A 26965-nucleotide genomic window follows, 5' to 3' on the forward strand; every position below is an offset into this window, starting at 1 on the left:
TTAGGCCTATTCGTATTCCCAAGGTTTACCAGTCTTGATCATGCAATGCATTCACATTTCCTCCGGGATGTAATGTAAGCCTACTCTGGTTTCTTCATTTCCTTGGACAGATTTTGGATCACTTTGGAATAAGTGTGATCCTCTTTGTTTGGGAGCTGGACCTATCGGTCTTGTCACTATGTTTGGCTGCTCGAGCTTTTGGTGTGCCTAGAATTGTGATTGTCACTATATTTACTTTCTTGTAGGATGTTGGTTTATGTAATAAGAAGGCTTCACTCTAGTCACTGTACATCAACTCCGAATCTTTCTGGAATAGACCAATCCTTTTATTATGACAATCTGACCATACAAATCCAAGCGTTACAAGACAGAGAATGCTGAAATTTGACAAAACAGGGACCAAAACTCTCCCAACTCTGTCTCAAAACTCCTAACATGACACAATCTCATCAGATCATGGCCTTTACTAGGAGGGAGGGATGACATCAATAAGAAAGAGAGACAACTCAATAGACCCCAAATATATATAATGGCACAAGAACATCGTAGGAAAGAACTCTGATAAGATTTCTAACTTCTCCTCAAGACATAGCCGCCGCTGGTGCAGTGGACCACTTCCATACTTTAACTTGACCGGTTCCATCACCCGTGAAGAATATGCCACCTGGACCTATCTGGATTGACCTTATCTCTTGCTTTGCAAAGATTTTGCCCCTCTCCGTAAATCTAACAAATGAACTTGAGCTATTAAGAAAACAGAATGAAGATGTTGTAGAGATTTAGAAAACAAACAAGTGTTGCAAGGACTTACGATGGTAAGTCGTAGAGACGCAATGTATTGTCGTTGCAAGAGCACAGCAAAACCGGCTTGGCTTCTGCATCATGTACACCACATAAAGCTAACACCCCCTGAATCCATAACATTCACAGAAGTTGTTAGTTACTACATTACATATAAGATTAGGACCAAAAGTGAGAGGATAACAGGTGTATACATGTTCTTCTTTGTGAGTGTATGTAACTTCCAAGTTGCCTCCTTCAACTGCAGCCCATATCTAAAGCCAAGAAAGAAAAAAACGTCAACAGGAAAAAAAAAAAACTTTCACAAGATTATCCGATCTGATAGATAGCTAAGAATGAACCTAACCTTGACCGTGTTGTCCAATGAGCAAGACAGAAGAAACTGATCCCAGCAAATGAGAGACATCACAACTGATGTATGATCCGTGAGAGTTTGTAAACACTGAAGATTCTCAAGGCTCCAAACCTGCAAATGTACAAAACCGAAACAATTAGCTCAAAACCACGATAATGTGAGTTCTCATCTCAAGCATAGGGAGATGATACTAGTACTTACTTTTATAGATTTGTCCATGGACCCTGAATAGAGCCGGTTAGCTCCAACATATAAGGTAACAACCGCAAGTGTGTGGCCCATCAGTGACGCCGCCGGTTCAAAGCAGTTAGTGGCAGCATTATATCTCCATGCCAATATAGAACCATCCTGCACAGAAAGTCAACAGCTTACGACTTATTTTCACCAGAAGAAGCTGATATGTTTATAGCAAGAAAAAGAAGAAAAAAAAACTTGGAAGCTTTACCTGTGTGCCTGCAAAGAGTAGATCAGTGCCCACAACAAGAGAATACACTTGGCCAACAGGTCCACTCAGACTCTGGTCTACATTCGTTTCCATATTCCAAGCCTGTATCATCAACAACAATACTGTTCCTTAATACCGTGACAGTAAAGAAAAATAAATGGTAAGAGCAATCATACTCAGAACTGACCTTCACAAGATTTGGCATGCCAACCAATAGCCACGGGCCTTCACTAATCACACACCCAACTTCCGCACCAAGGTTGAGTACGCTTGTACACTGATCCAAATAGTAGCCCATGGTAAGTAAACTAATTAAGGAAGGCTTAAAACAAAAAAGAAATCACATACTTTCTTTCCTAATTTAACACCTAAAGCCCATCAGTTTCCACCAATAAAGGTTCTCAAAACATGCTCATTACTCTTACAACATCAAAAACCAAACCAAACAACGATAACTAATCCTTAAACAAAACATCATATACCTGTCCAGAAGCACAGTCCCAGACACGAACAGTCCCATCTTTACTCCCAGTGTAAAGCTTATCAGACCCAGCAGGCAAAGCGATCCCACTCACAAGCTTCTCATGCCCATCGAGCTGAGTCAGCAACGCGAACCCATCTCCTTTGCTCCAACAATGCAAGAACCTACACTTGTCGCCGTGGCTACAGCTCCCATCCACCCAATACCTGCAAACCTTCTCCGTCTTCGTCAAAACCGTCCTGTTCCCACCGAACCTCCCCCACGTGTTGTTGTTATTACTATTCCCGTTGTTGAACCCGGGTCCTCTCCGGTGACTCGGACCCGCGAAGCCCGATTCGTCCGCGATTCTTTTGTTGTTGTTCGTCGTGTGGCCCGGATCCGGACCCGGTAGCTCTCGGTGGAGGAACTGGCAGGGGTTTCGGTAGCACCGACCCGATCGCCAGTGGTAGCAGACTTGTTGCTGCTGACGTGAGCCGGTTTGCGGGGAGGGGCGAGTCGGCCCGCCGCCGAGTCGGTTGAAGACTCGTTTGTTTCCTCCGTTCGAATCGAAATCCATATCGCCTCCGTCTCTAATCTCTCTCTCGATTGCAGTTAGAGGTACGATCGCGAATTTGAATCGAAATTAGGGTTTTTTTTATTTCTTAATAATTGAGATAAAAAGTGGAGAGGAAAAATAAAAACTCAAAAGTGGATTTGTGTAAGCTTCGGATCTTTCTTGGAGCGGACAGAAGTAGCAGCGAGAGAGAGAGAGAATGAGACAACAGTCGCGTCAGCTTGACGTCGAATGTTAAAATACTATTTTAGCCCTTATGAAGTTTCCGTTTTGCAGAATTACTTTAATGCTTGTTCGTTTTTCGGTTTAAACCGGTATAATACATTTCCAATTTGAAATTGAGCTGGCATTATTGGACTTGCATGTGTGTGTGTGTGTTGTTTTATTTTCCAACAAAAAAAATTGTTATTCTTTTGGATGGATTGTTTTATTTATGGAATCAAAGGAAGAATTGTTCAAAAAATAAAAAAGGAATTAAAGGAAGAATTGTTCAAAAAATAAAAAAGGAATTAAAGGAAGAAACATAAAACTTCACAAACAATCAAACCGGTTAAACCGAAAAATCAACTAACAAATTGTTATGAACTATACTGTAGACGTTTTTTGACACTTGTGTGAAAAGCTTTGTATCCACTCAAATGAAATGTTGCGAGTTTGGCAGACTCTAAAGAACCCCCCCCCAAAACTTCTCCAGTGAAGGATAACTGAGATGGTGCCCTGCGGCTTTAAGAGTTGCAAATCTAGAAGTGTAACATTGAGCATTTGTGCTATTTTGAAGTCGAAAGACACGTTACAAAGTACACAAATCCCAAACACGTGAAACAAAACAACACATTTTCCCAAACACGTGAAACAAAACAACACAATATAGGTAGGCTAAAGTGGCAATCAGCAAGATGAAAATATGCGTCTACCCATTAATGAGGATTAGAAACAGAGGCTAGCTAGTTAACAATAGTCAATTGTTAGACCACGAAAAAGCAACCTATGAAAAGTGAAACTACCATTTTCATCACATTCCTCCTTTACAACACAAACTCCAATTTTATCACTTTAGCAAATAGCAGCTCCTTTACAACACCAGCAGTTTTCAGACTGGATCAACGATGAGCCTCTAGAAATACCAGTCAAATCAAACAGCTCTGCAATATGCACCAGGAGGGTCTACTCAATGGTTTTTGTGAGTGGGTTTATTTGATTGTTTTGCCCACCAGTAGTCTCATTCATTGTAGTTTTGCTTGGATTATGTTACTCTCCATCTAAACTGTAACTCTTTTATTTAATTTAGATAACTTTCAGGAAATCACCAACCTAACCCCCAATTATGGACGAATATGCATCATTGACTCTTTCATCTGATTCTGTTAACTTTCTTTGATACGAATATTATGACTTTTGACCACATCATGGATATGAGTTAAATCTCTGATTGTTCACCAGTTGAGCTGTGAAAGAATGGGCCACTCAGCTTTATACCAGCACTATACCAAAACAAAACCCTAGATCCCATAACTTACAACAACCAACCAACCAGAGATAAACCGTTAGTTTCAGAAAGCAACTCATCCAACAATGTTAACTTGAATTCTCATGCTCATGGCTTTCCTTCACAAACGCACAATATCTTTGCTTACGCAAAAGATTGGTTATACTCTTGATTTCAGATGTTTCAACTCGAATTTCCGGTTTGACCAAAACCGACTGAAACATCCACACCTAAAACTCAGAAGCCGAGCTCATCGTCACTATCATCATCATCACTATCACTCAACGCAAAGTCTCCCTCATCCTCCTCCACCCACTCATCTTCCGAAAACGCAGACACACTAAACCTCCCAAACCCATCGCTCTCCACCCTCATCTCCCCCCTCTCATCCTCATCATACGACAACGAAAACAACTCCTCCACCTCCTCATCATCATCAAACCGCCGTCTCTTCTCCGGCACCAAATCCTTCTCCCCAATCTCCCCATTCTCCACCCCCATCCAAGGCACCCACAAATCAGCCTGCCGTCCCAACACACCATCCCTATCACTCACCACAACCGTCCCGAGATCAGCCTCCCTCGCCTTCCTCAGCATATCAGAAAAATCCTTATCATCCGATACCAAAACCAACCAGTCAATCCCACGCGTCATCGAATGCTGTATCTGCCTCTTCACCGCCCAATCCGCCGCCTGCGGCTTATCCTCCACCGTCTTAACATAAACCCCCGCTCTCCTCAGCTCCGCCTCCAGCCCGTACCCCACCTTCGGCGTCAGCAGCCTCCTCGCCGCCTCGTTGTACTTCTCGTTCCCGGAGACGTACCGCTCTTTAAACTTCTGACGCTTCTTCCCTTTCAACGACCTCATACGGTTCACCTTCTTCTGCCTCTCCCTCTCGTGTAGCTGCTTGAAATGCTTCTTCAGGTCGAGATTCGTTTTACACTTCCGACCGCAGACCCCGCAGACGTACGGCTCCGCCTGGACCACTTCTCCTTTCCTCTCCGCGAAGTCGAGGCTCCTCCTCGAGCGCCGCTCCTCGACGACCCAGTGTGGCAGGTGGATGAAGGCGTGGCGGTTCGCGTACGCGGAGATCTCCACGACTCGGCCGAGCTTCTCGGCGACGCGACGGAGGGCCGTCGCCGCCTCGTAAGGCGGGCCGCGTGGGGGTTTGTTGTCGAGGTCCCACAAGACGACTACTTTCTTCTCCTTTGGGGCGAAGATGCCTTCTTTGTTCCTCACCATGTCGATTTCGGAGGAGGACGCGGGTTTGAGGCATGATTTGATGGTCGGGGGTTGTTGGCGGAGACGGCGGCGAGGGAATCCGGCGAAGCTTGGGTTTGTATCGGGGAGGGAAAAGAAGTGGGGTTTGTGGAGGAGACTGGGTTTTGGGTAGAGGGTCTCGATCGAATTGCAGAACAGACTCATTGCGGAGAGACTCAGAGATGGTGTTTCTGGGCAAGTTTGGATGTTGAGGAAGACGACGGATATGCGGATATCCTTTTTTTTTTTGGATTTTTAAGTTATTGTTTGAGAGTCTCTAAGACAGCCAGAAGGTCCTGGTAAAGAGACTCGTTATTGCAATTGTTCAGTATATCAGCTGGTTAAGACATTTTGCTTGGTTTACGGAATTAAACAGAGAGAGGCGGGAAACAGATTACGAAGTATGCGTTGACTCTGGTTTATTTTAGAACCGAGATTGTCAATGCATTTCGCCGTTAAGTCTCCATGTTTGAACAAAATAATATTCGAGTTCTATATAGAAACCTTAAATCAGAAAAATACATCCTTCGGTCCGATTTGAAACAAAAAGAAAATCTCCAAACCCCCCCACAGTTTTGTTCACTTGGATCTTTGTATGATATTGCTTTCGTTGTTGGCTATATTTTAAGAACATTAAAAATGAAGAGGTTCCTTCTTTTCTTTTCTTTTGGCTAATGTTTGTGATGATAGAAAAATTGTATACCCAAAATCCAAAAGATATATAACAATAAAGAAAATACGAGTGTAGATATATGATTCTTTCTTCTGCTAGATTTTGTCAAAGTCAAGTACACAGCCATTGCAACAAGTACAAATACAAAAAGCAAGTATTTCTTTTTAATTAACTTTTGTTTGAAATGTTGTATCGGTTGCTGGACAAAAGTGTTTTGTTAGTTTAATGTTTTTGACGTCAATAATTTGCTAGCTGCATAAGATTTGTTAGAAGGTACAGTTAATCAGCTTAAATATACATCCTCAATATTTATATTTGATTAAAATTTGGGAAGATATAAGTTTGTAAATAGATATACATATTACAATACAAAAACAATATTTAGTTAAGCATCATTAGGATTCATATCTCAATGGTTGTTTTTGTGAATTATAAAACGTTTAAGCAAAAACTTAATATATTTGATAATTACTCTTTTTGTCTTGTCAAGATATATATCTCAAACAGTTATTTTTAAAATTTCATCACAAAAATAATCCTCCAAAAATAAAATGACCAAAATAGTTTTTTTTTTTTAAAAAATTAATTTTAGTTTTACCTTTTAAAATTTGAAATTTCATTTCCAAAACTCCACTATTTGATTATAAACCGTAAATTTAGATTATCTCAAGAATATAAATGCATATTTATCTTTTAATTAAAAAAAGTTTTGATCATTTTTTAAAAAGTTATTTTTTTGTAAAAGCAAATTAAAATTGATATCCAAAAAAAAATAAAAACGTTAATCATATATATATATATATATATTAGAAAGAATCTCAGAATAAATAAAAATTTAACTTGTGAAATTTGTAGTTAATAAGAAGAAAGTGTATGTTGTCAAAAAAAATAAGAAGAAGAAATTGTATTCTTTTTTTTCCAACAAATTGTATTTAAATTAAGGGCTTATTGCAAAAGTGACTCAAAACTTGAATTCAAACAGAAAACTAACCTTTTCTTTTGACTCATTTTTTTTTTGAGTTTTTAACCCCACATCTGCATTTTATCTACGAAAATGCCATTAACCCTTTTTTTTTTTTTTTTTTTTCGAAAATGGCTTCTTTACTGTCTCAACCTCATTTTCTTCAAGTATTTACAATATTGCCACTGCCATGAATAGTGGGAACAACCTTGTACGAACTGTTTGGAGCTTTTAATGCCCTTTAATGCACGTAAATCTCTTTACACTCTCTCTGTTTCAATTGTTATGAACTAAAAACAACATTTCTTTCACTTTCTCTCCATATTCATCCAAAAAACTGAAGCTTTTGATTCAAAATTGTTTGGAGCCATATTTCTTTCGTTTTGACTTACGGTTGCTTTCGTTTGAGGTTCTGGGTGGTTGGAGAAGACCCTGTGTGCAAACAAAGTCATCTCACCTAGTTGAAGGTACGAATTTGAATTTTTTTCAAAATCTGTTCGCGTAGAAGACTTACAAGTAAGTCATCTGTATGTAGAAGACTTACTGATGAGTCTTCTGGTCAAACGGACGACTTAAACTAAGTCGTCCAGCTTTGTTTGGTGAAAAAAAACAGTCCAGACGACTTATATATAAGTCGTCTACGAGAAACAGGCTAGTTTTGCATTTGACCGAATCGTGTCAGATCTTTGACTATTTCTGGACGACTTATAATTCAGTCGTCTCTCGGAAAGTTAAAATTTCAATATTTTATTAAACTAGACGACTTACGTGTAAGTCGTCTTAGGTTAGTTTTGTAGTTGAAAAATAAAACTTCATAATTTAATTTTATTAGACGACATAATATAAAGTCGTCCCGTCAGAAGACTTAATTTAAAGTCGTCCGGGGAAAGCAAAGTCGTCCAGAATTTTTCCCAATTAAGTCGTCCAAACCTTGCTTATCCCGGACGACCTTAAATTAAGTCGTCTAGCTGGACGACTTTTAGTTAAGTCGTCTGGAGAAAGTTAAATTTCAAGTTTTATTTTTCAATTACAAAACTAACCTGGGACGACTTACGTGTAAGTCGTCTAGTTTGAATAAAATATTGAAATTTTTACTTTCCAGAGACGACTGATTTATAAGTCGTCCAGAAATAGTCAAAGATCTGACACGATTCGGTCAAATGCAAAACTAGCCCGTTTTTCGTAGACGACTTATATATAAGTCGTCTGAATTTTTTTTTTTAACAAACAAAGCCGGACGACTTAGAATTAAGTCGTCCCTTTTAATTTTCAATTGCAAAAGTGACCTCTTTAGACGACTTACCTTTAAGTCTTCTGGACGACTTAAATCTAAGTCGTCTGCGATAATGTTTGTTGAACTTCTTCATTTTCTCTATGTTTACTAATGTGTTTTATTTTGAATATTTGCAGATGATTTTTAAGTTACATGCAGTGTATGGAGAATGGTTGTTGAGAGATTTCCGTTGGGATTTTGTGGTTGATGATCTCAAAGGAGCAAGATTGTTTTTATTGAATGAAGATTCAACACATGCTGAACTTGTTGCAATGGCTCAAGAAGATTATAACCTGGACATGAGATCAGTGACTGTGGAGATTAGCTACTCATTACCAGCAGAAATGATGATGACTCCAAGCAGTCCTCCCATTCATGTTACAAGTGATAGACAAGTTCGAAACTTGCTCGAGATACTCAAAACGCATAGAGTATGTCTTTGTGTATCAAGCCGCAGCAAGGTGGAAACGGTTTCAGAGAAAAGAGAAGAAGCTGGTGATAATGATGAAGCTGGTGAATGGGAAGAAGATGTTGGTGATAATGATGAAGCTGGTGAATGGGAAGAAGATGTTGGTGATAATGATGAGGCTGATGAATGTTTTGAAGATGTTGGTGATAATGAGTCTGTTGAAGATGAAAATCAAGATGGGGAGGAGGAAAATGGGGAGGAGGAAAATGGGGAGGAGGATGCTGATAACACTATTGTTGGTGAAACGGATCAGAATGGTGGGGATTACAGTCTTTATGGAAAGGTTCTAGATGAGGACGAGGAAGATGATGATTAATATTTGTTTTGAAGAAATTGAAAGACATATGCTAAGACAAATGCTATTGAAGGAGGAAAATCGGATTGTACCAGCATCTATGTCAACCAGAGTTTTGTTAGCAAGGATGCACTGCTTTCAGAGCTGCGGTTGACAGCAGTGAGGGGTAGGTTTTCTTTCAGAATATACAAATCAACAAAAACTCTCCTTGTGGCAATATGTCGGGTTAGCGGTTGTGGATGGAAGATCAGAGCGAGTGTGAAACATGGGTCAAACACGTTTTGGGTAACAAAGTATGTGGAAAAACATTTATGCTCAATTGGAGACCGAATCGCTCAGCGGAGACACTGTACTCCAAAGTATGTTGGTAGTCTTTTCATTGATCGTGTGGGATCATTGATGGGATAACTCCACAGCATATCACTGATGCAATGAAGAACATGTTTGGCATGACGCTTGATTACACCACTTCATACAGAGCACTGTTATATGCACAGAAATTGGTGAGAGGATCAGCAGAAGAAGGGTATTCGCGTCTGCCTTCATATCTCGAGCAAATCTCCATTGCAAATCCTGATTCTATCACGGCTATAGAACTTGATTCTGAGAAAAGATTTAAGTATCTATTTCTCTCTTTTGGAGCTTCTATCAAAGGTTTTAAGTATCAGAGAAGGGTCATTGTGGTGGATGGAACTCACCTAAGTGGAAAGTATGGAGGTGTTATGTTAGTTGCAGCCGCACAAGATGGCAATTTTCAGATATTCCCATTGGCTTTTGGGATCGTGGATGCTGAAGATGAACCTTCTTGGGAATGGTTTTTCACAAAATTGGCTAGTTGTATATCTCATGACAAGCCTCTGGTGATAGTCTCTGACCGGCACGCGGCCATTAAAAGTGCGTGTGAGAAGGTGTTTCCTTGGGCAACCCGAGGAATATGTTATTATCACCTTCAAGATAACATTGTCAAAAAGTTTAAAGGGAAACATCTCATGTACTTGGTGAAAGGGGCTGCTTATGCGCACACGGTTCACGATTTTAACCGGTACATGGCTGAGATACGGAGTGCAAACCCGGAACTTGCAACGTATTTGGAGAAGGCCGACGCCAAGCTATGGTCAAGGGTTTATTGTAAGGGGAACAGGTTCAACATAAAAAACAAGCAACATCGCTGAATCTATTAATTCCGCACTGAAGCGAGCAAGAGGATTTCCGATTCCGTTCCTGCTGGAGTTCATAAGGCAGAAGTTAGGAAAATGGTATTGGAAAAGGAGACAAGATGCTTTGAGTCTCCCAACTGTACATAGCCGGGGTGTTGAATACTTGCTTGCTGTTCGATCAGAGATAGCGGATACGATGACGGTCGAACCAATTGATGGATGGCGTTTCTTTGTCAAAGGTGGCAAAATGGACTGTGCGGTTGATTTGGAACATGTAAAGTGTGGTTGTGGTGTCTATGGAGTGGAGAAAATACCTTGCTCTCATGCTATAGCAGCTGGAACACATGCTGGTGTGCATATCGACACACTTGTATGTCCACTTTACTCAAAGAATCATCTGTATGCAGGATACTCAGAGAATATATATCCTATCGTGTCACAACATATTGAGGAACGAGAATGCTTTCCTCCAAACGTAAAGCGTGGTCCGGGGAGACAGAAGAAATCAAGATGGCAATCTTGGTTGGAGCTATCTAGGATGAGGGGACACAAACCCAGGAAGAAACACAGGGCACGGAGATGCTCAAACTGCAAGGAAACTGGCCATACGAAACCACAATGTACACAACCAGTTGACTAGTTGTCCAGACGACCTAAATATAAGTCGTCCAGTCTTGATTACCCGTCCAGACGACTAATTTCTAAGTCGTCCAGTGTTTCGTCTACCTTCTACGAAGTCGTCCAGTGTATTAGACTACCTTCTACTATCCCTTCAAGTGTATTTTTTTAGACGACCTTTTACGAAGTCGTCCAGTGTATTTAAGTCGTCCAGTGTATTTAAGTCGTCCAGTGTTTAGACTACCTTCTACTATCCCTTCAAGTGTATTTTTGTAAGTCGTCCAGCTGGAAAACCTTCCAGACGACTTATTTGTAAGTCGTCCAGCTGGAAAACCTTCCAGACGACTTATTTTGTAAGTCGTCCAGCTGGAAAACCTTCCAGACGACTTATTTGTAAGTCGTCCAGCTGGAAAACCTTCCAGACGACTTATTTGTAAGTTAGAAAATCTATACAAGTTAGAAAATCAAATAAATCATACATGCCCACAAACATACAAATAGATTTGTGTAAACAAATAGTTCAAATATACAAATAGATTTGTGTATACAAATAGTTCAAATATACAAATTGATTTGTGTATCTATACAAGTTAAAAAATCTATACAAGTTAAAAAATCTATACAAGTTAAAAAATCTATACAAATTGATTTGTGTATCTAATCATACATGCCTACAAACATACCACCATCCTCATTATCTTTCAGATGCTGATCAACAAGCTCCGTCCATATAGCCAAAGCCATAGTATCCCTCATAGTCTTCGCATTGGACCTAGCAAAGTCTTTAGGGCTAAAGGGGACCCAAGAGCATGACATTCAATGTACTTTGCAGCGTACACGCCACAATCACCATTGTTGGCCGTGGGTACATCTTTGAGGAGTCTCTCATAAGTGTATCGCTCCAACCCATGCATCTGGTCTCCGCACTCCACAATCAGATAAGGGACCATCTCGAGAAAAGGCTCCATTATCTCATCCCATCTTTCTGGTATGGTAGTTGAAGGTATGCTGTCCCAGACGACTATGTGCCTCTTAGGGATCGATATCCAAATAGCCACCCAATGTTTGTTGTCCAAGTTCAGTGGCGCATAGATATCATCAATGTCCTCCCCCACTTCTTGTTTGATTGGCAAAATGAAGGCATTGATCCGTCATACAAACTCGCCGCCCCACTAGGTAGCATTTTTCCTAAACCATTGTGATCAGACGACGATGTTTTGAAGACCAGATACTGTTCTCTCCAAGACTGGGTAAAGTTGTGATCCAGGAAGCACATTCGCTCGCTCCGGAAACATTGTGGGTTCTCCTTATACCTCTGCCTCAGCACATTCATCCAAGCATCTATATGCTGCATATAAAATAATACAAGTTAGAACCTTCCAGACGACTTACAAATAAGTCGTCTGGAAGGTTTTCCAGCTGGACGACTTACAAATAAGTCGTCTGGAAGGTTTTCCAGCTCGAAAACCTTCCAGACGACTTATTTGTAAGTCGTCCAGCTGGAAAACCTTCCAGACGACTTATATATTTACAAATCTATACAAAGACAAGTTACCAGACGACTTATTTGTAAGTCTTCTGGAAGGTTTTCCAGCTGGACGACTTACAAATAAGTCGTCCAGCTGGAAAACCTTCCAGACGACTTATATATTTACAAATCTATACAAAGACAAGTTACCAGACGACTTAAAGATAAGCAGAAGACTTACTACGTCTTCCAGCCATGCTTGGATGTCCGGAGTTTTTGATACCACCAAGTTGGTGATGTACGTGGTTTGTCCTCTTCCTTAGTGAAATAATCACTGCAAACAAAAAAGCAATCAGTTTTGGTAGACTAAATCAAGCTATTATGGGTAAAGCAATCACTTACGGATCAGTTTTCAACCAATCAGCGAGCTCCTTCATCTTAGGTCTGTTTAGTGTGGGAAATGGATTATACTTTCCCACTCTAAGGAGTTTCCTTCTCTCTGCCGTATAAGGAGATATCTGCGTGGGAGCAGGTTTCTTCGTTCGTTCACTCCTTGCACGCACAGAAGCAGTGGGAGCTGTTTGGTCCAATACAACCAGGCTCGGTTCTGAAGCTGAAGCTGGATCGGTGGAAGCGAAGCTCGGTTGTTGATCGTTGGAAGCGAAGCTCGGTTGGTCAGTGGAAGTGAGAGGAACAATCTCTTTGGAGGTGACACCATCTGCTTTATCCTCCGGCAAGATCTTATATACCGAGATCGCCTCATCTGCTGTATCCTCCGGCAACAATCTCTGCAATAAAAGAGAACAAGTTAACCCTGGACGACTTAAATAAAAGTTGGGAGAGGATTTGGTTCCAGCTGGAGTTCAGACGACTTATTTGTAAGTCTTCTGGAAGGTTTTCCAGCTGGACGACTTACAAATAAGTCGTCTGGAAGGTTTTCCAGCTGGAAAACCTTCCAGACGACTTATTTGTAAGTCGTCCAGATGGAAAACCTTCCAGACGACTTATATATTTACAAATCTATACAAAGACCAGACGACTTAAAGATTTGATATTAACCTCTTTGGGCAGAGGAGAAGGCTGTTTCTTTTGTGGAGAAGGCTTTTTCGTTTGAGGAGCAGGCTGTTTCGTCTGAGGAGCAGGCTGTTTAGTTTGAGGAGCAGGCTGTTTCGTTTGAGGAGCAGGCTGTTTAGTTTGAGGAGCAGGCTGTTTAGTTTGAGGAGCAGGCTGTTTAGTTTGAGGAGTAGGCTTTGCCTTTTGAGGAGCAGGCTGTCTGGTGGGGGAGTAGGATGATTGGTTTGAAGTGGAGGCTGATCCTTTTGAGGAGTAGTCTGTTTGTTACTAGCCCCGGTTTCTGGGGCTTGTGGGGTAGGGTGTTTTTTTACTAACCCCGGTTTCTGGGGCTTGAGGGGTAGCCTGATTGGTGACACCAAACTTCTTCTCCACAGCTTCCAATCTATCGGAGATCTTCCTAATCTCCCTGATGCACTTCTTAAACCCTCTCTTTCATCATGTCACCTAAGTCCTTGAACATGTTTTCTAACTCCTCTCTGGTCACCCAACTAGCCTCTTCTCTACCTCTTCTGTAGCCTCTTCTGTAGCCTCTGTAGGAGCACTTCTCTTCTCTAGCCTTTAGGAGCCTCTTTAGGAGCCTCTTTACGAGCTTTCTTCCGAGTCTCTGATTGTCTCTCCTCCACCTCCTCCACAACCATCTCTTTGGCTCTTTTCGATGGAGTCACAAACTTGGGTTTTGTACCAGTGACTTCCCAGCAATCCATGGTCCACTTCCACGGTCTCCGATCATACATCACTTTAATGATGTTCTCCGCGGGCACGTCATCAACCTCAGAGTCCCATTTTGGCCACATTTCACTAATGTTCCTTCTCAACAAAGTTGATCACGCGGGTCTGCAGTAAATAGAAGAAGAATCGAGTTAGATATTTGAAACAAAATACTAAATAGACGACTTAATTATAAGTCGTCAACTAAGTCGTCCAGCTGGACGACTTCCAGACGACTTATTATAAGTCGTCTACTAAGTCGTCCAGCTGGACGACCTTCCAGACGACTTAAATAAGTCGTCTACTAAGTCGTCCAGCTGGAAGACCTTCCAGACGACTTATAATAAGTCGTCTACTAAGTCGTCCAGCTGGAAGACCTTCCAGACGACTTATAATAAGTCGTCTACTAAGTCGTCCAGCTGGAAGACCTTCCAGACGACTTATAATAAGTCGTCTACTAAGTCGTCCAGCTGGAAGACCTTCCAGACGACTTATAATAAGTCGTCTACTAAGTCGTCCAGTTGGAAGACCTTCCGGACGACTTAATTAAGTGAAGATGGAAAGGTACCTGACTCAAGATAGCAGCTTTCATGAATCTGCGGCCTCTGCTGCCGTCGTAAGCCAGAATCGGTGGAGACGGACTGTTTGCTCTGGGTAGACCAATACTAGCACCCAATCCCGGAATAGCTTCGTACGCCCAGACCTGAAGAACTTGTATAAAGCCATCCACGGTGTAACAGCCAGTAATATCTTTGTTCCACAAAGAGTCCATCAGCACCTTAAACGCGACTCTCCCCCATGGATAATTCTCAAACCTTTCTAAATCCATCACTAGCCTTGCGAGAGTAGCTCGTGTAGCGCTTGAGAACTTTTTCCCTTCAATGAATCCAGTGAAGATGGAAAGGTACGCGAGTCGCTTGCGATCTTCCCTGGACCAATCCCCGCATCTCTTCAGTGCTGCTATTATCTGATCAGTACTTGGCCCAGCTTCCCGATGAACTCCCATCATCTCCCAGAAAGAAACCATCTGTGGGGTAACTTCACATTCTGGTGTCTCAAGGTCCTCGATGTAGTCGCAGTTTAGACCAGTGATGTTTTCAAACTCTAACAGTGAAAACCTCGCAGGTTCTGGACCAACGAGACACCACATCTCGTACTTCTTCTTAATGTCCAGCTTTAAACCGAGCAAGTGGTGAACCAGCCTTGAAGCCCAACCAAATCCCTGCTCCTTGAACTTGATGAAAACTCCCAATCTCGACTCCTTGAGCTCTTCAAATTCAGCATCAGTGAGAGCTTCCCTAAGAGCAGTATGCAACTTCGTGTTATCCGTATGATACGAAATGCTATTGTGGGGTTCTGGCTCTTCCCCTAATGTGTATAACCTACGGGGGAGTTCTGGAATATCCATCCTTTTTGTCTGCAAAATAATCAAAGACAACAATAGAAGTCAGAACACAAGCTAAATCAATCACGCCTTAATTGTTACTCCAGACGACTTAGTAGACGACTTAAATATAAGTCGTCTAGAAAGTCGTCCAACTGGACGACTTAGTTGACGACTTATATTTAAGTCGTCTGGAAAGTCTTCCAAATGGACGTACTAAGTCGTCCAGGTTGAAGACTTTCCAGACGACTTACTTACAAGTCTTCCAGTAGAAAAATTTCAAGCGGACCTGATTAGTCGCAGAAGGAGTTCGAGTACTCGTCATTGTGGTTATAGATCTGAAAAAATAAACGTGAAACGGTGTGAGAATGAGTAAATTGAAAGAGACAACGTTTTATGTTCATCTTTTCCACGAGTTTGATGACTTACCGGCGTTAGGGTTTACAGAGAAACGGCGCTACGGTTTACAGAGAAGAAGCGGCGGCGCTAGGGTTTAGAAGAAGCGGCGGCGCTAGGGTTTAGAAGAAACGGCGGTGCTAGCTAGTGTTTAGAGTAAGCGGCGGTGAGAACGTTGGTGAGCACGGTGGCGAGGGCGACGGTTTGTTCGGAAATAGTGGAAGCGGGGGCGCTAGGGTTTAGAGGAATCGGCGGCGCTAGGGTTAGAAGAAGCTGCGGCGACAACGGTGAGAATGAAGTGAGATAGATAGCCGACGTTGAGAACGATGGTTGTTCGGAAATAGTGGGAATTCGAATCGCCTTTGATATCGCCGGTGAGAGAGAACTGTTAGGGTTTCTGTTCGCGGAAAATGAAAAAAAAAAAAAAAAAATCACCTTATATATTGGGTAAATAATCCGGTTAGCTTTAAAGTACATTGGTAAACTTTAAGGTTTGGTCCGGTTTAGACGACTTATTCTGGCTGATAATGTACATCAGACGACCTAATATTTAGTCGTCTGGGAACAGAAGACTAAATATTAAGTCGTCCAATACCCTAAAATGAACCCCTAAACTAAAATGACTAAATTAACTTACTAACCACGTTATAAAATCAAATTATACTTCAATAGTGTTTACTATACACAGAAACGAACACGCCTAGGTAATTTTAAAAATTTTCAAAAACGGTTTTAATGCTTTCCAAAATCTAACCCTAAGAACACATACAATACTACAACATATGTTGATGAAACATAAACTAAAGAATATCATGACTCACTACTTTCACTCATCTGGGCTGAAAACAATTGAAATTTGTTATATATTAATTTATATCTCTTAAGACATATGTTAATTACATAATTCCAATTTTTCACTTATCAAAATATTTTTTACAAAATTTTTAAATTATGTTTAAGAATAACTGTCCAGACGACTTAACTTAAAGTCGTCTGGACGACTTATTTTCAAGTCGTCTGTTTACAGACGACTTGCGAGGGGTAGAAACGTAAAAAAAAATCCGTTTTTTTGTTTGTTCACAAGGAGATAGTTGTAATTTCAATAGCCTTTTAAGTTACTTTTGCCTTTGACCCAAGTTGGGGTACTCTTTTGGGTTTGACTCCAAGTTTTGAGTCACAATTGGTAATTCTCCCTTAAATTAAAAGCGATAAATATCTCCAAAAGAAGAAAACTTTAAAAACTTAAATATTAAGAAATATATCAGTTTCACACTTTCATTATCTTTGGCGAGCCTCGAAGAAAGCCAAAAAAACAAATCTAAAGAGCTTCTCTTCTTCTTCTTCTTCTTCTCTCCTAGGGTTTCGACTCTCGACGGCCGGCAAGGTTTTCAACCTCTCGTGAAAGGTAAAATCGGAAAATAGATTTCATCGTCTGAAGATCTTTGACTTCGATATCTCCTTTCAATTGTTCCATCCACCTTAAAAATCCGCATCTGCATCGTCTGATTGTTGTTTGCTTATGCGATTACTCCGTATATAGCTTATCTTACTTCGATTGGATATCAGATCTGAGTTTTTTTTGTTTATCTACTGTAAAGCTGAGTACTTTAGCTGCCTTTCCTTTTGATTATAATGAGATTTTGATTGGGGGGGTTTTGAGTTTGAATTTAGTAATTAACTTCAAATCTTGAAGTAGGAATGGAACTGTGCAGTGAAATTTAAATAAATCCATATGCTTGTGATTGATTACATGCTCTTTTATTTACTTGCTAAGATTGTTGCTTAAATGGTGTTTGTTTGTGAGTGTAGGGGAAAGATGAGGCCAGTGTTCTGCGGGAACTTTGAGTATGATGCTCGTGAAGGTGATCTCGAGAGGCTTTTCAGAAGATACGGCAAGGTCGACAGGGTTGATATGAAAGCTGGTTAGTAACCTCTCTTCTTTCTTACTCTTTCTTGTTAACTCAATGAAACAAACCTCGATGAGCAAGCCGAACTCAGATTCCATCATTCATAAACTTGAATCCGTACCATCTCTGGAGTACACCGTTCTCACCCTCCTATCCAAGCGTCTTGCCCTTCTGATGCATCCCCCCAACATACGTATTCCCATCTGTCCTTCAGTCATCATCACCCACGCACCGAAGCAGACCGGCATGAAGTTCAAAAGAGAAAAATATCACAAGTCATTTTAGGGGAGAAAAAAAAAACGGTATACTCAACATTTTCTTTGACGCAGGATTTTTTTTCTTGTCGATCTTGGGATGCCCTTTGATGACCTGTCCCCCCTCTCATCCGCGATAGCACACTACCTTCATATATCCATTTCATTCCCCCCCCCTCGTGACTACTTTTGTACTCGTGCGCATACCAATTTGGTAGAATCATACCAACCTCTCACACCAGCTCAAAATGTGGAGTATGCACACCACCTTATTTCCTGTTCACAATTCCGTCTATTGAATCCCCAACGTTTTCACTTGTCGTTCCCCTTGACATATTAATCCCGTAATGCAAGGTCTGTAAAACTGCTTTATTAGTTACTTAAATAGTTTGAAAGAGTTTCTAGGCTCTCTATTGAATGTTCTCAAAATTGGAAGGAGAGGACAAGGTCTTCTTGTTGGAATGAGGTTTGTAATTTATTTTGATTCTTCTTTATGTTCTGATTCTCTGCCTTTTTTGTTTTTTCTTTTTGTTTTTCTCTTTCAGGGTTTGCTTTTGTCTATATGGAAAACGAGAGGGATGCTGAGGATGCTATCCGAGCGCTTGATCGCTATGAGTATGGCCGTAAGGGACGCAGACTCCGTGTTGAGTGGACTAAGGTAGTAAAGTGTTTGACTTATATCAGAAGAGAGTTTGTGGTGGTATACTGATTTTAATGGGTTGGTATAGAACGAGCGTGGTGCTCCTGTGAAATCAGGTGGTTCAAGGAGATCATCAAGCCTGCGTCCTTCCAAGACTCTGTTTGTGATCAACTTCGATGCAGAGAGCACTAGGACTCGTGACTTGGAGAGGCATTTTGAGCCGTATGGGAAAATCGTTAACGTTAGGATCAGAAGGAACTTTGCTTTTATCCAATACGAGTTGCAAGAAGACGCCACCAGAGCATTGGAAGCTACAAACTCGAGGTTTCCTTCTTGTTCATTTCACACTCTCGTTTCCTTTTGGCTTGAAGCTCTCATGGTCCTTTTGATTTTAACTTCTGTTTTGTATTTGCAGTAAGCTGATGGACAAGGTGATCTCAGTGGAGTATGCAATGAAGGATGATGATGCGAGAGGAAACGGATACAGTCCCGAGAGGCGTCGTGATAGGTCTCCCGATAGGAGAAGGCGATCACCTAGTCCTTACAGAAGAGAAAGAGGCAGTCCTGACTACGGTCGAGGTGCTAGTCCTGTTGGACACAGGAAGGAAAGGACTAGCCCTGATTACGGCAGAGGAAGGCGCAGCCCCAGTCCTTACAGGAGAGGCAGGGTTAGCCCTGACTACAAGAGGGACGATCGCAGGAGGGAGAGGGTGGCTAGCCCTGATTACAAGAGAGATGACCGTAGGAGGGAGAAGGAGGCTAGCCCAGAGAACGGAGCTGTGAGGGACCGTAGTCCAAGAAACGGACGTGGTGAAAGCAGGAGTCCTCCTCCGTATGAGAAGAGGAGGGAGAGGGAGAGGGAGAGGTCAAGGTCGAAGTCTAGCCCTGAGAATGGTCAAGTCGAAAGCCCTGGACCGATAATGGAAGAAGAAGAAGCTGGAAGAGGATATGATGGTGCAGAAAGCCCGATACGCGAGAGGTACACCATCGATAAACTATTTTAAGATTTTATATTGTTTGTTATCAATATCATAGTTTAACACTCTTTGTTGCTTTGAACTTGATCAGCCACTCTCGTTCGCCTCCAGCAGAAGAATGATGGGACTTGTCCCTGTATGACCAAGCAGATGATCGCGAAGTAGCTGTTGTGTGAAGTCTGTGCTATGATGTTATGTTTAGTTACTAGTGTGCTCTTTCGAGTCTTTGTTCAAGTGCTTTTGCAAACTTCATTTACATTTTGTTTCCAACAGATTCGAATTCGATTATTGTAGTACTGGTTAAAACTGCACTTTACTTCGGATCACGATTTCTCTCAGTAATGGTTTTATAAGCGCTTTTTGTGTATTTTCTAATATGAGGTCCCTGCATGTTGAATGTAGACCCAACCAATGAGACTCGACTGAAGTGGTCCGGTCCATTAGCCCAGTAACCTAAGTGGAAATTAGACTTTCAGTTTAGCCGGCCTAATCAGCGATGGTATTTAAGATAAGACTTGATACTGTCTAACGTAATTTTGCGTTTGTGTTTAACTCTCAAATCTGGTTTTTTTTTTGTCAACTTTGGTCACTTTGGACCGAAATCCTCAAACTGATGTAAAGAAGGGTTGAATCCCTAACGCCAAGATCCGAAAGAAGAGCTTAGTTGTCACTTGGCTACGAACAATCCGGTAACTCTCAAATCTGATTTAATGTTACAAATTACAAATATAATATGTTTTTAGCGTTTGAAAATGTATTTTTACATAATGCTAAATGAAAGAAGCTAATGGTTAGGGGTTTAATTAGAAAATTGTAATTCAAACAAACAATTGAAACCATACTAGAACGTAAGATGGGATTTATGGAGGAATTGCCTTTTTTCATTGGAGGAATTGTTGGTGGTCAAATAAGCACCTGTGAACCAATATATGGTGAAAATAAAATGATAAATTTCTGGTGCTAGCGTCATATATTATATGTGATGGGTAACTAACTAAAGATGAGGATGAAAATAGGCGAATATAAAGTTAGGCGGAAACATTACAACAAGTGAGAGGTGCTGCAAAGAGTGAGTGGGAGGGTGGTTACTTATTAGGCTAAAACTACTAGAAAAGGTAAAGAAAAGGAGAGTGTCTCTATTCTTGAGACATGAGAGTCTAGAAACGCAACTCCAACACGTTATTATCGATCACATGCAAATTCAATCAGCGAACGCAATCAACTATTCTATCTTAAAAGGATCTTTGTGATAGGTACGTCAACGCTTAGCTTGTTCTCACCAATCCGTTTTCATGTTCATGAAACATGTAGAGTTAAAAATGTCATCAAACGTCCAAGATATTTAAGAAATTTTAAACAAAGAAGAAAACTTGGAAAATTGGGGAACTGGCATCTACCTTTTTTTCTGCAAACAACTGGCATCTACTTATAACGTCTCTTTCTCTTGAAAACTTTCATTTCGGAGACATTGCCTCCACTACTCTACTGGCACAGTCGCACTCGGTCACCCTCTTTGGATGTTACAAATTTCTTCAACGTTGGAGACAGTATTGTGGTGTTTGGGTTCTAGGTAAATCTGATAAACCATTGTTTTAGTCGACGTGGCCTGTTATTCACGAGTTATTTTGGCTCTAGGTTTCCTATTTTGTAAATATTTACTCTTTGTGGTTTAAAGATAAAACTGAATTCAATAGAGAATATAAACTAAATGTATTAATTATATATATATTTTTTTTTGAAGAATATTAATTATATATGTACACACATATATATACATATATTTCACTATTCAATTTGTCTTGTATATTAAAACAAGAGTTATTTTCACTATAGGACAGTTTTAAATTTTTTATTACATAATGAATCAGTTTATGCTACTAAGGTAGTTTCTTCTAACTATTTTTCTTTTTTTCTAAATGAACTAGTCAGTGCAACTAACTCTTTGTTGACTAATTTAACATCTGATTCTGGCGATAATGAATCACATATTTTTATTAAATAAAATAAAGTGGATCACATGTATTTTTTTCATTTTTTATTTAGTTCTTTATTCTTCTTTTTGTGAAGTGAATGTTGTTTTTTCAGAACTTTTTTTCCAGAAAATATGTTTATAATCAGAATCTTTATTATTCAATCTACATTTTGAGATCTGTGAAGCTATAGTTCTGAAATATATATTAGATGTCAACATGTTATAAAATTGTGTACATTCGTTAGTGTACATGTGTACATTAAATGTTGGTTATCTACTTCGACTTAAAAGTAAGATGTCGTCGATGTTAGATATCGTCCACTGGTGGTCGTTGCTCTTTGTCGTGTCTCGTCAATATGGGATTTTTTAGGCAGCTCTTCCACCACGTTCTTCCATTTCAATCAAGCACTACCATGAATCTCAACCATCGCCAATCTCCGCACCACCAGACTCTGCACCACCACAGACTCCGCACCACCTCATACTATTTAAAGAATTTTCTGAATTCATGGCCTCACATTTAAATGTGTACAATCGTGGTCGTGTAAACATGTGTACATTCATGTTTATTTACATGTGTACATTCGTGGTTATGTACATGTGTACAACTGTTTTTATGTACAATATTATATATTATTTATGTACACATATGATTGAAACATGCTTATTGCACATCACATTCATTAGTGTACATGTGTACATTAAAGATTGGTGATCTACTTTGACTTAGAAGTAAGATGTCGTCGATGTTAGATATCGTCCACCGGTGGTCATTGCTCTTTGTCGCGTACGTCAACATGGGATTTTCTAGACAGCTCTTCCACCACGTTTTTCATTTCAATCAAGCTCTGCCATGAATCTCAACCATCGCCAACATCCGCACCACCAGACTCCGCACCACCACAGGCTCCGCACCACCCCATACTATTTAAAGTATTTTCCGAAGTCATGGTCTCACATGTAAATGTGTACAATCATGATCGTGTAAACATGTGTACAGTCATGGTTATGTACATGTGTACATTTGTGGTTATGTACATCTGTACAACCGTGGTTATGTACAATATTATATATTATTTATGTACACATATGTTTGAAACATGCTAATTGCACATCAAAATTATGGTTTTATATTACAAAAGTTTTACAAAATGCACAACCCATGTGTACACCTATTTTCATGTACACCATATTCAGTTTGACATGATTTATTTTATTATGTATTTTGGTTTTTCAGTAAGCAACCGTCAATCCACCTACTCGTGTACAACTTCTTCACATATATTGGTCCATTTTCGAAGTACACGTGTACATGTCACAAAGTGTACACAAAATAACCAACAACCTCCTTGATTACTCATGCCAGTACTTCTTTATAATTGCACGATGATCCTTGTTTTTATTGCTTTCATTTTTATCTCCAAAATTTCAAAGCTAATAAAATGTATTGGAAAATAAATTAAATGAACTAAAGGTAAAAATCATTAGATATGAATAACACACAAAACCATTTGTACACCTATTGTTATGTAGTTTGTTATGTTTTAGTAAGTAACCACCAGTCTACCTTATGAGTACAACTTATTCACATATATTAGTTCATTTTGAATGTACACGTGTATATGTCAAAAGCGTACACGAAATAAAATGTGTACATTAAATAAGGTGTACACCAACATCGGAGATGCACCTTCACAGATCTCAAAAGATAGATCGAATGATGGAGAAAACGATTTCATAAAAAAAATTGAAAAAAGAAATTTAAAACTCATATTTGAATTTTCTAAAAAAAATAGAGATTAAAGGAGGAAGAAGACGAAAGAGAAAAAAGAAAAGGTGAGAGAAAGATGTGTGGTGGGGATAAGTTCCAGCTAGTAGAATTTCTTTAGTTAGTCAAAGAGTTAATGGTTAGAGTTGTTAAGTGACTAGTTAGTTTAGCATAAACTATCTTTGTAGCAGAAAGTGCTCTTTTATGTAAAAAGAAACTCAAAACTGTTTTGGGGTGTAATTGTTTCTTCAAACCGCCCTCCCCCCCCTCAAAACTCATATTTGAATTTTCTAAAAAAAATAGAGATTAAAGGAGGAAGAAGACAAAAGAGAAAAAAAAGGAAAGGTGAGAAAAAGATGTGTGGTGGGGATAAGTTCCAGCTAGTAGAATTTCTTTAGTTAGTCAAAGAATTAATGGTTAGAGTTGTTAAGTGACTAGTTAGTTTAAAAAGTAACGAAAAAGGGAAAGCTGTTAGCATAAACTACCTTTGTAGCAGAAAGTGCTATTTTATGTAAAAAGAAACTCAAAACTGTCTTGGGATGTAATTGTTTCTTCAAACCGCCCTCCCACCCCCCCCCCCCCTCCCGAAATTAAAATTAGTGCTCTTAACAGAACTGGGTTTAAAAAAAATGGCTTTAATTTAGAATTAGTTATCTACATACATAAATCATTCATATATTCTTTGATTTTTCTTAAAAAATTGATGTTAAATTCTATATTCTTTGGTTTGACATTAGCCAATACAAATCATCATTTATATTAGTACTTTAGAAATATAACAAAACGTAGGAAAATATATAAATTAAAAATCTATTTATTAGCTCAATCTTTATCATTCATATATTCATATAAATCATTTATATTCTTTGATTTTATTTAGTGCATTAAAAATATAAAAACGTAGGAAAATATATAAATTAAAAATGCATAAGTTGATACATCTACTATTATTATATTATTTTTTTTTTTTTGATAAACTCTATCGACTGATCCGGTCGGCCCCGGGAGGAACACACTTAGTGTTATAGAGTGGACTGGCTACCACACTGTCTAATCCGAGTTTGGAATACCTTCTGACTAATATCAGGAGGTGAACCGATCATCTGTTATGATCCACCATGTAAACCACTTGGGCTTTGGTCCAAGTCCAGACTGGCCAAGTGATGACAATTTAGTTTCCAAGAAAAAACGAACCCAGTACTAATGTCGGTATACACCAAGCCCCAAGAGATTGCCACTAGACTATCACCACTTGGTTTATTTGTTTATTTGAAAACTCTAAATTTAGAATTACTGGAAGGAGACTGTATGTTTCCCTGCTTCAAATTGAATATTCACTTTGCCGACTACTTAAATGCGTATTATAAAATATGGAAATTTTAAATGTGAAGTGTGATGCTAGGGAAATGTCGACCGTTGGCTGTGAAAGCCTCAAGGTGCGTGAATCCCCCCTTGACAACAATTCCTATCTTTGTTGCTTTTGCTCCAACAACGCTTTACTTTTTGACTTTCTCAACTTCGAAACCATTTTTGTTTTTCGGCTACATAGAAAACCTTTTCTTTTGTCTCTTCTTAAATATATTAGGATATATTTTAGTGATGATTATCTTGTGTAAACTGAAGGAAAAGACTATCTGTTATACACACCTAATATCATTTAATTAAATGTTATCTGAGCTGTAAAGATCGATTAAGAAGATTTTAAAAGGATTCCATATTTCACACAGTTTTACACAATTAAATGTTATCTGAGCTGTAAAGATTGATTAAGGAGATTTTAAAAGAATTCTATATTTCACACAGTTTTACTTCATTGATTAGTCCTATACGCGTTTTAGATACTCAGTTTAAACCTATACTGTTTAGTCAACATATTCGAATGACTAATCTTGGTAGCGTCCACCTCCAATTCTCGCGGTCCGGCCTCTGAAAACAGACGCCATAGAATGATTACTGAGCGTGTTCAAAATATATAATTTAAAACACATCATTAATTCGTTTAGGGACTAAAACTAGTTCTTCAATATATTATTATATTATACGACTATTCCGTAGATATTGTTTTACCGAGTCTATTTCCAATCATTTTATTTGATCATTCCACTAAATTATCTTATATGCAAATCAGGTCTCAGTTTTTTAGGTTTTTGTTTGAAATTTCCCCTCTCTTTTTTTTTTGAATTTTCACGTGAACTTTCCCCTCTTAGTTGTATACTGAACCATATAGATGCAGAACTAAACTTAAAAACTAACCGAATAGAAAAAACTAAGCATATCATTAGTTTTATTGATTTCAGACAAATTTTGCAAGTAAATGATGATAGAATGGAAAAAGGAAATGACAGGCAGTGAAAAAAGTGAAAAAGTGAAAAAAGTGAATTAATGGAAAAAAGGTTCAGTTATCTAAATTATTTACAGAGACAAATTTCGCAGAACAAGTTTTTTCTTCTGTAAATCATTAAGATAATGCAAAAAAAAATCCTGTAAACAACTTAGATAATTGAACTTTTTTTTCTTTCCATTGTATCATCATTTACTTTTGTTATTTTTCTCATTTGGGCCATTTTCTTGATTATATATATCTTGATCGGAGCAACACGTGTGATTCTTTAGTACATGACTTTCAGAGAAGATCTTACCGAAAGGCGTTTTATATATTTGACTAAATGTACTTTTATGAAATCATAAAAAGAGCAGAAACAGGCATATGTTTTATATACATGTATGAACTTTTTATTGTCAGCATTTGGACAATATGTTGATCTGTAGTAGATAACTACAGAAGAAGACAAAATATAGGACAACAAGGTACGGCAGAAAAACTTACACGAAGTCGACAAGATAACCATGACCACCTCCCTTTTTCATCAAAAACCTCCCTTTTTCATCAAAAAGTAAATTAAGATGCTAAAGTTTGATATAAATATTTTAATATAGTTTTAATATAGTTTTCCAAAAAAATATCCTTGAATAATGCTTGTACAAAATTCCAACTAGGAATGGACACAGGTAATATCAGAAGTATTTAGTTATCAAAAAAAATATATCAGAAGTATTTGTACTATCCAAATCCAAACCCAAATTCACCAATAGTTATGGATCTCTAGATATGCAAGCTAAAAATAATAAAAGTAGTAATGTAATGTTTTCTAGAAATAGATGAAATATTAAATAAAATAAACTAAAAATATCATATAATTTAAATTGATTATATATATATATACACACACATTAGAGCATATTTTATAAATATATATACTGAAACTATAACAATGCTTATATAAACAAATTTGAAGTTTGTGAATATATGTGAAAATATCCGAATTATATTTGGACATCGTAATCCTTAAACTAAACTTTTTTAGTACCTATAAACTAAACTATATGAATCCTGAAATTTCAAACATGCAATGTTTTAGGCAGAACATGATTAGGTCTTAGCTTCTGAATAGAGTAACATTTATAAGAAAAAAATCAATACTGAGAAACATAAATAAGAAAATTTATATAGATTAAAATATTTATCATATAGATTCTCAGTTTTATAAGTGTGTAAGATTTATCATTATAAGAGGAAAAATACAATTACA

At 38.8% G+C, this 26965-nt stretch overlaps 4 protein-coding genes across 6 annotated transcripts; 1 reads left to right on the plus strand and 3 right to left on the minus strand.

Moving 5' to 3' along the window:
* Positions 1–304: 304 nt before the first annotated feature.
* On the minus strand, positions 305–2860 carry LOC108847953 (zinc finger CCCH domain-containing protein 63). Its single transcript, XM_018621336.2, has 8 exons — positions 2084–2860; positions 1789–1878; positions 1602–1703; positions 1358–1504; positions 1148–1267; positions 996–1055; positions 812–909; positions 305–726 (listed from the first exon to the last, which is right to left on the minus strand). Exons 1-8 carry the CDS (start codon positions 2636–2638, stop codon positions 582–584), a joined length of 1317 nt encoding a protein of 438 aa, XP_018476838.2. The 5' UTR covers positions 2639–2860; the 3' UTR covers positions 305–581.
* Positions 2861–4075: 1215 nt separating this feature from the next.
* LOC108844493 (uncharacterized) lies at positions 4076–5631 on the minus strand. Its single transcript, XM_018617758.2, has one exon. The coding sequence runs from the start codon at positions 5544–5546 to the stop codon at positions 4359–4361; it is 1188 nt and encodes a 395-aa protein (XP_018473260.2). The 5' UTR covers positions 5547–5631; the 3' UTR covers positions 4076–4358.
* A 6934-nt stretch (positions 5632–12565) lies between these two features.
* LOC130510089 (uncharacterized) lies at positions 12566–14007 on the minus strand. Its single transcript, XM_057006429.1, has 4 exons — positions 13993–14007; positions 13912–13925; positions 13355–13568; positions 12566–13083 (listed from the first exon to the last, which is right to left on the minus strand). Exons 1-4 carry the CDS (start codon positions 14005–14007, stop codon positions 12694–12696), a joined length of 633 nt encoding a protein of 210 aa, XP_056862409.1. The 3' UTR covers positions 12566–12693.
* A 3094-nt stretch (positions 14008–17101) lies between these two features.
* On the plus strand, positions 17102–19994 carry LOC108847649 (serine/arginine-rich splicing factor RS41). 3 transcript variants are annotated; one of them, XM_018620950.2, is made up of 6 exons: positions 17102–17262; positions 17667–17779; positions 18564–18676; positions 18747–18982; positions 19074–19637; positions 19727–19994. In XM_018620950.2, the coding sequence occupies exons 2-6, from the start codon at positions 17674–17676 to the stop codon at positions 19755–19757; spliced, it is 1050 nt and encodes a 349-aa protein (XP_018476452.1). In that variant the 5' UTR covers positions 17102–17262; positions 17667–17673; the 3' UTR covers positions 19758–19994. The 3 variants fall into 3 exon arrangements, with proteins under 3 accessions (XP_018476452.1, XP_018476453.1, XP_056860945.1); XM_018620951.2 differs by lacking the exon at positions 17102–17262 and adding an exon at positions 17367–17389; XM_057004965.1 differs by lacking the exon at positions 17102–17262 and adding an exon at positions 18094–18372 and having other exon boundaries at positions 17661–17779.
* Positions 19995–26965: the final 6971 nt, after the last annotated feature.

This window comes from Raphanus sativus, chromosome 3, assembly GCF_000801105.2.
Source record: "Raphanus sativus cultivar WK10039 chromosome 3, ASM80110v3, whole genome shotgun sequence".
Lineage (NCBI taxonomy): Eukaryota > Viridiplantae > Streptophyta > Magnoliopsida > Brassicales > Brassicaceae > Raphanus > Raphanus sativus.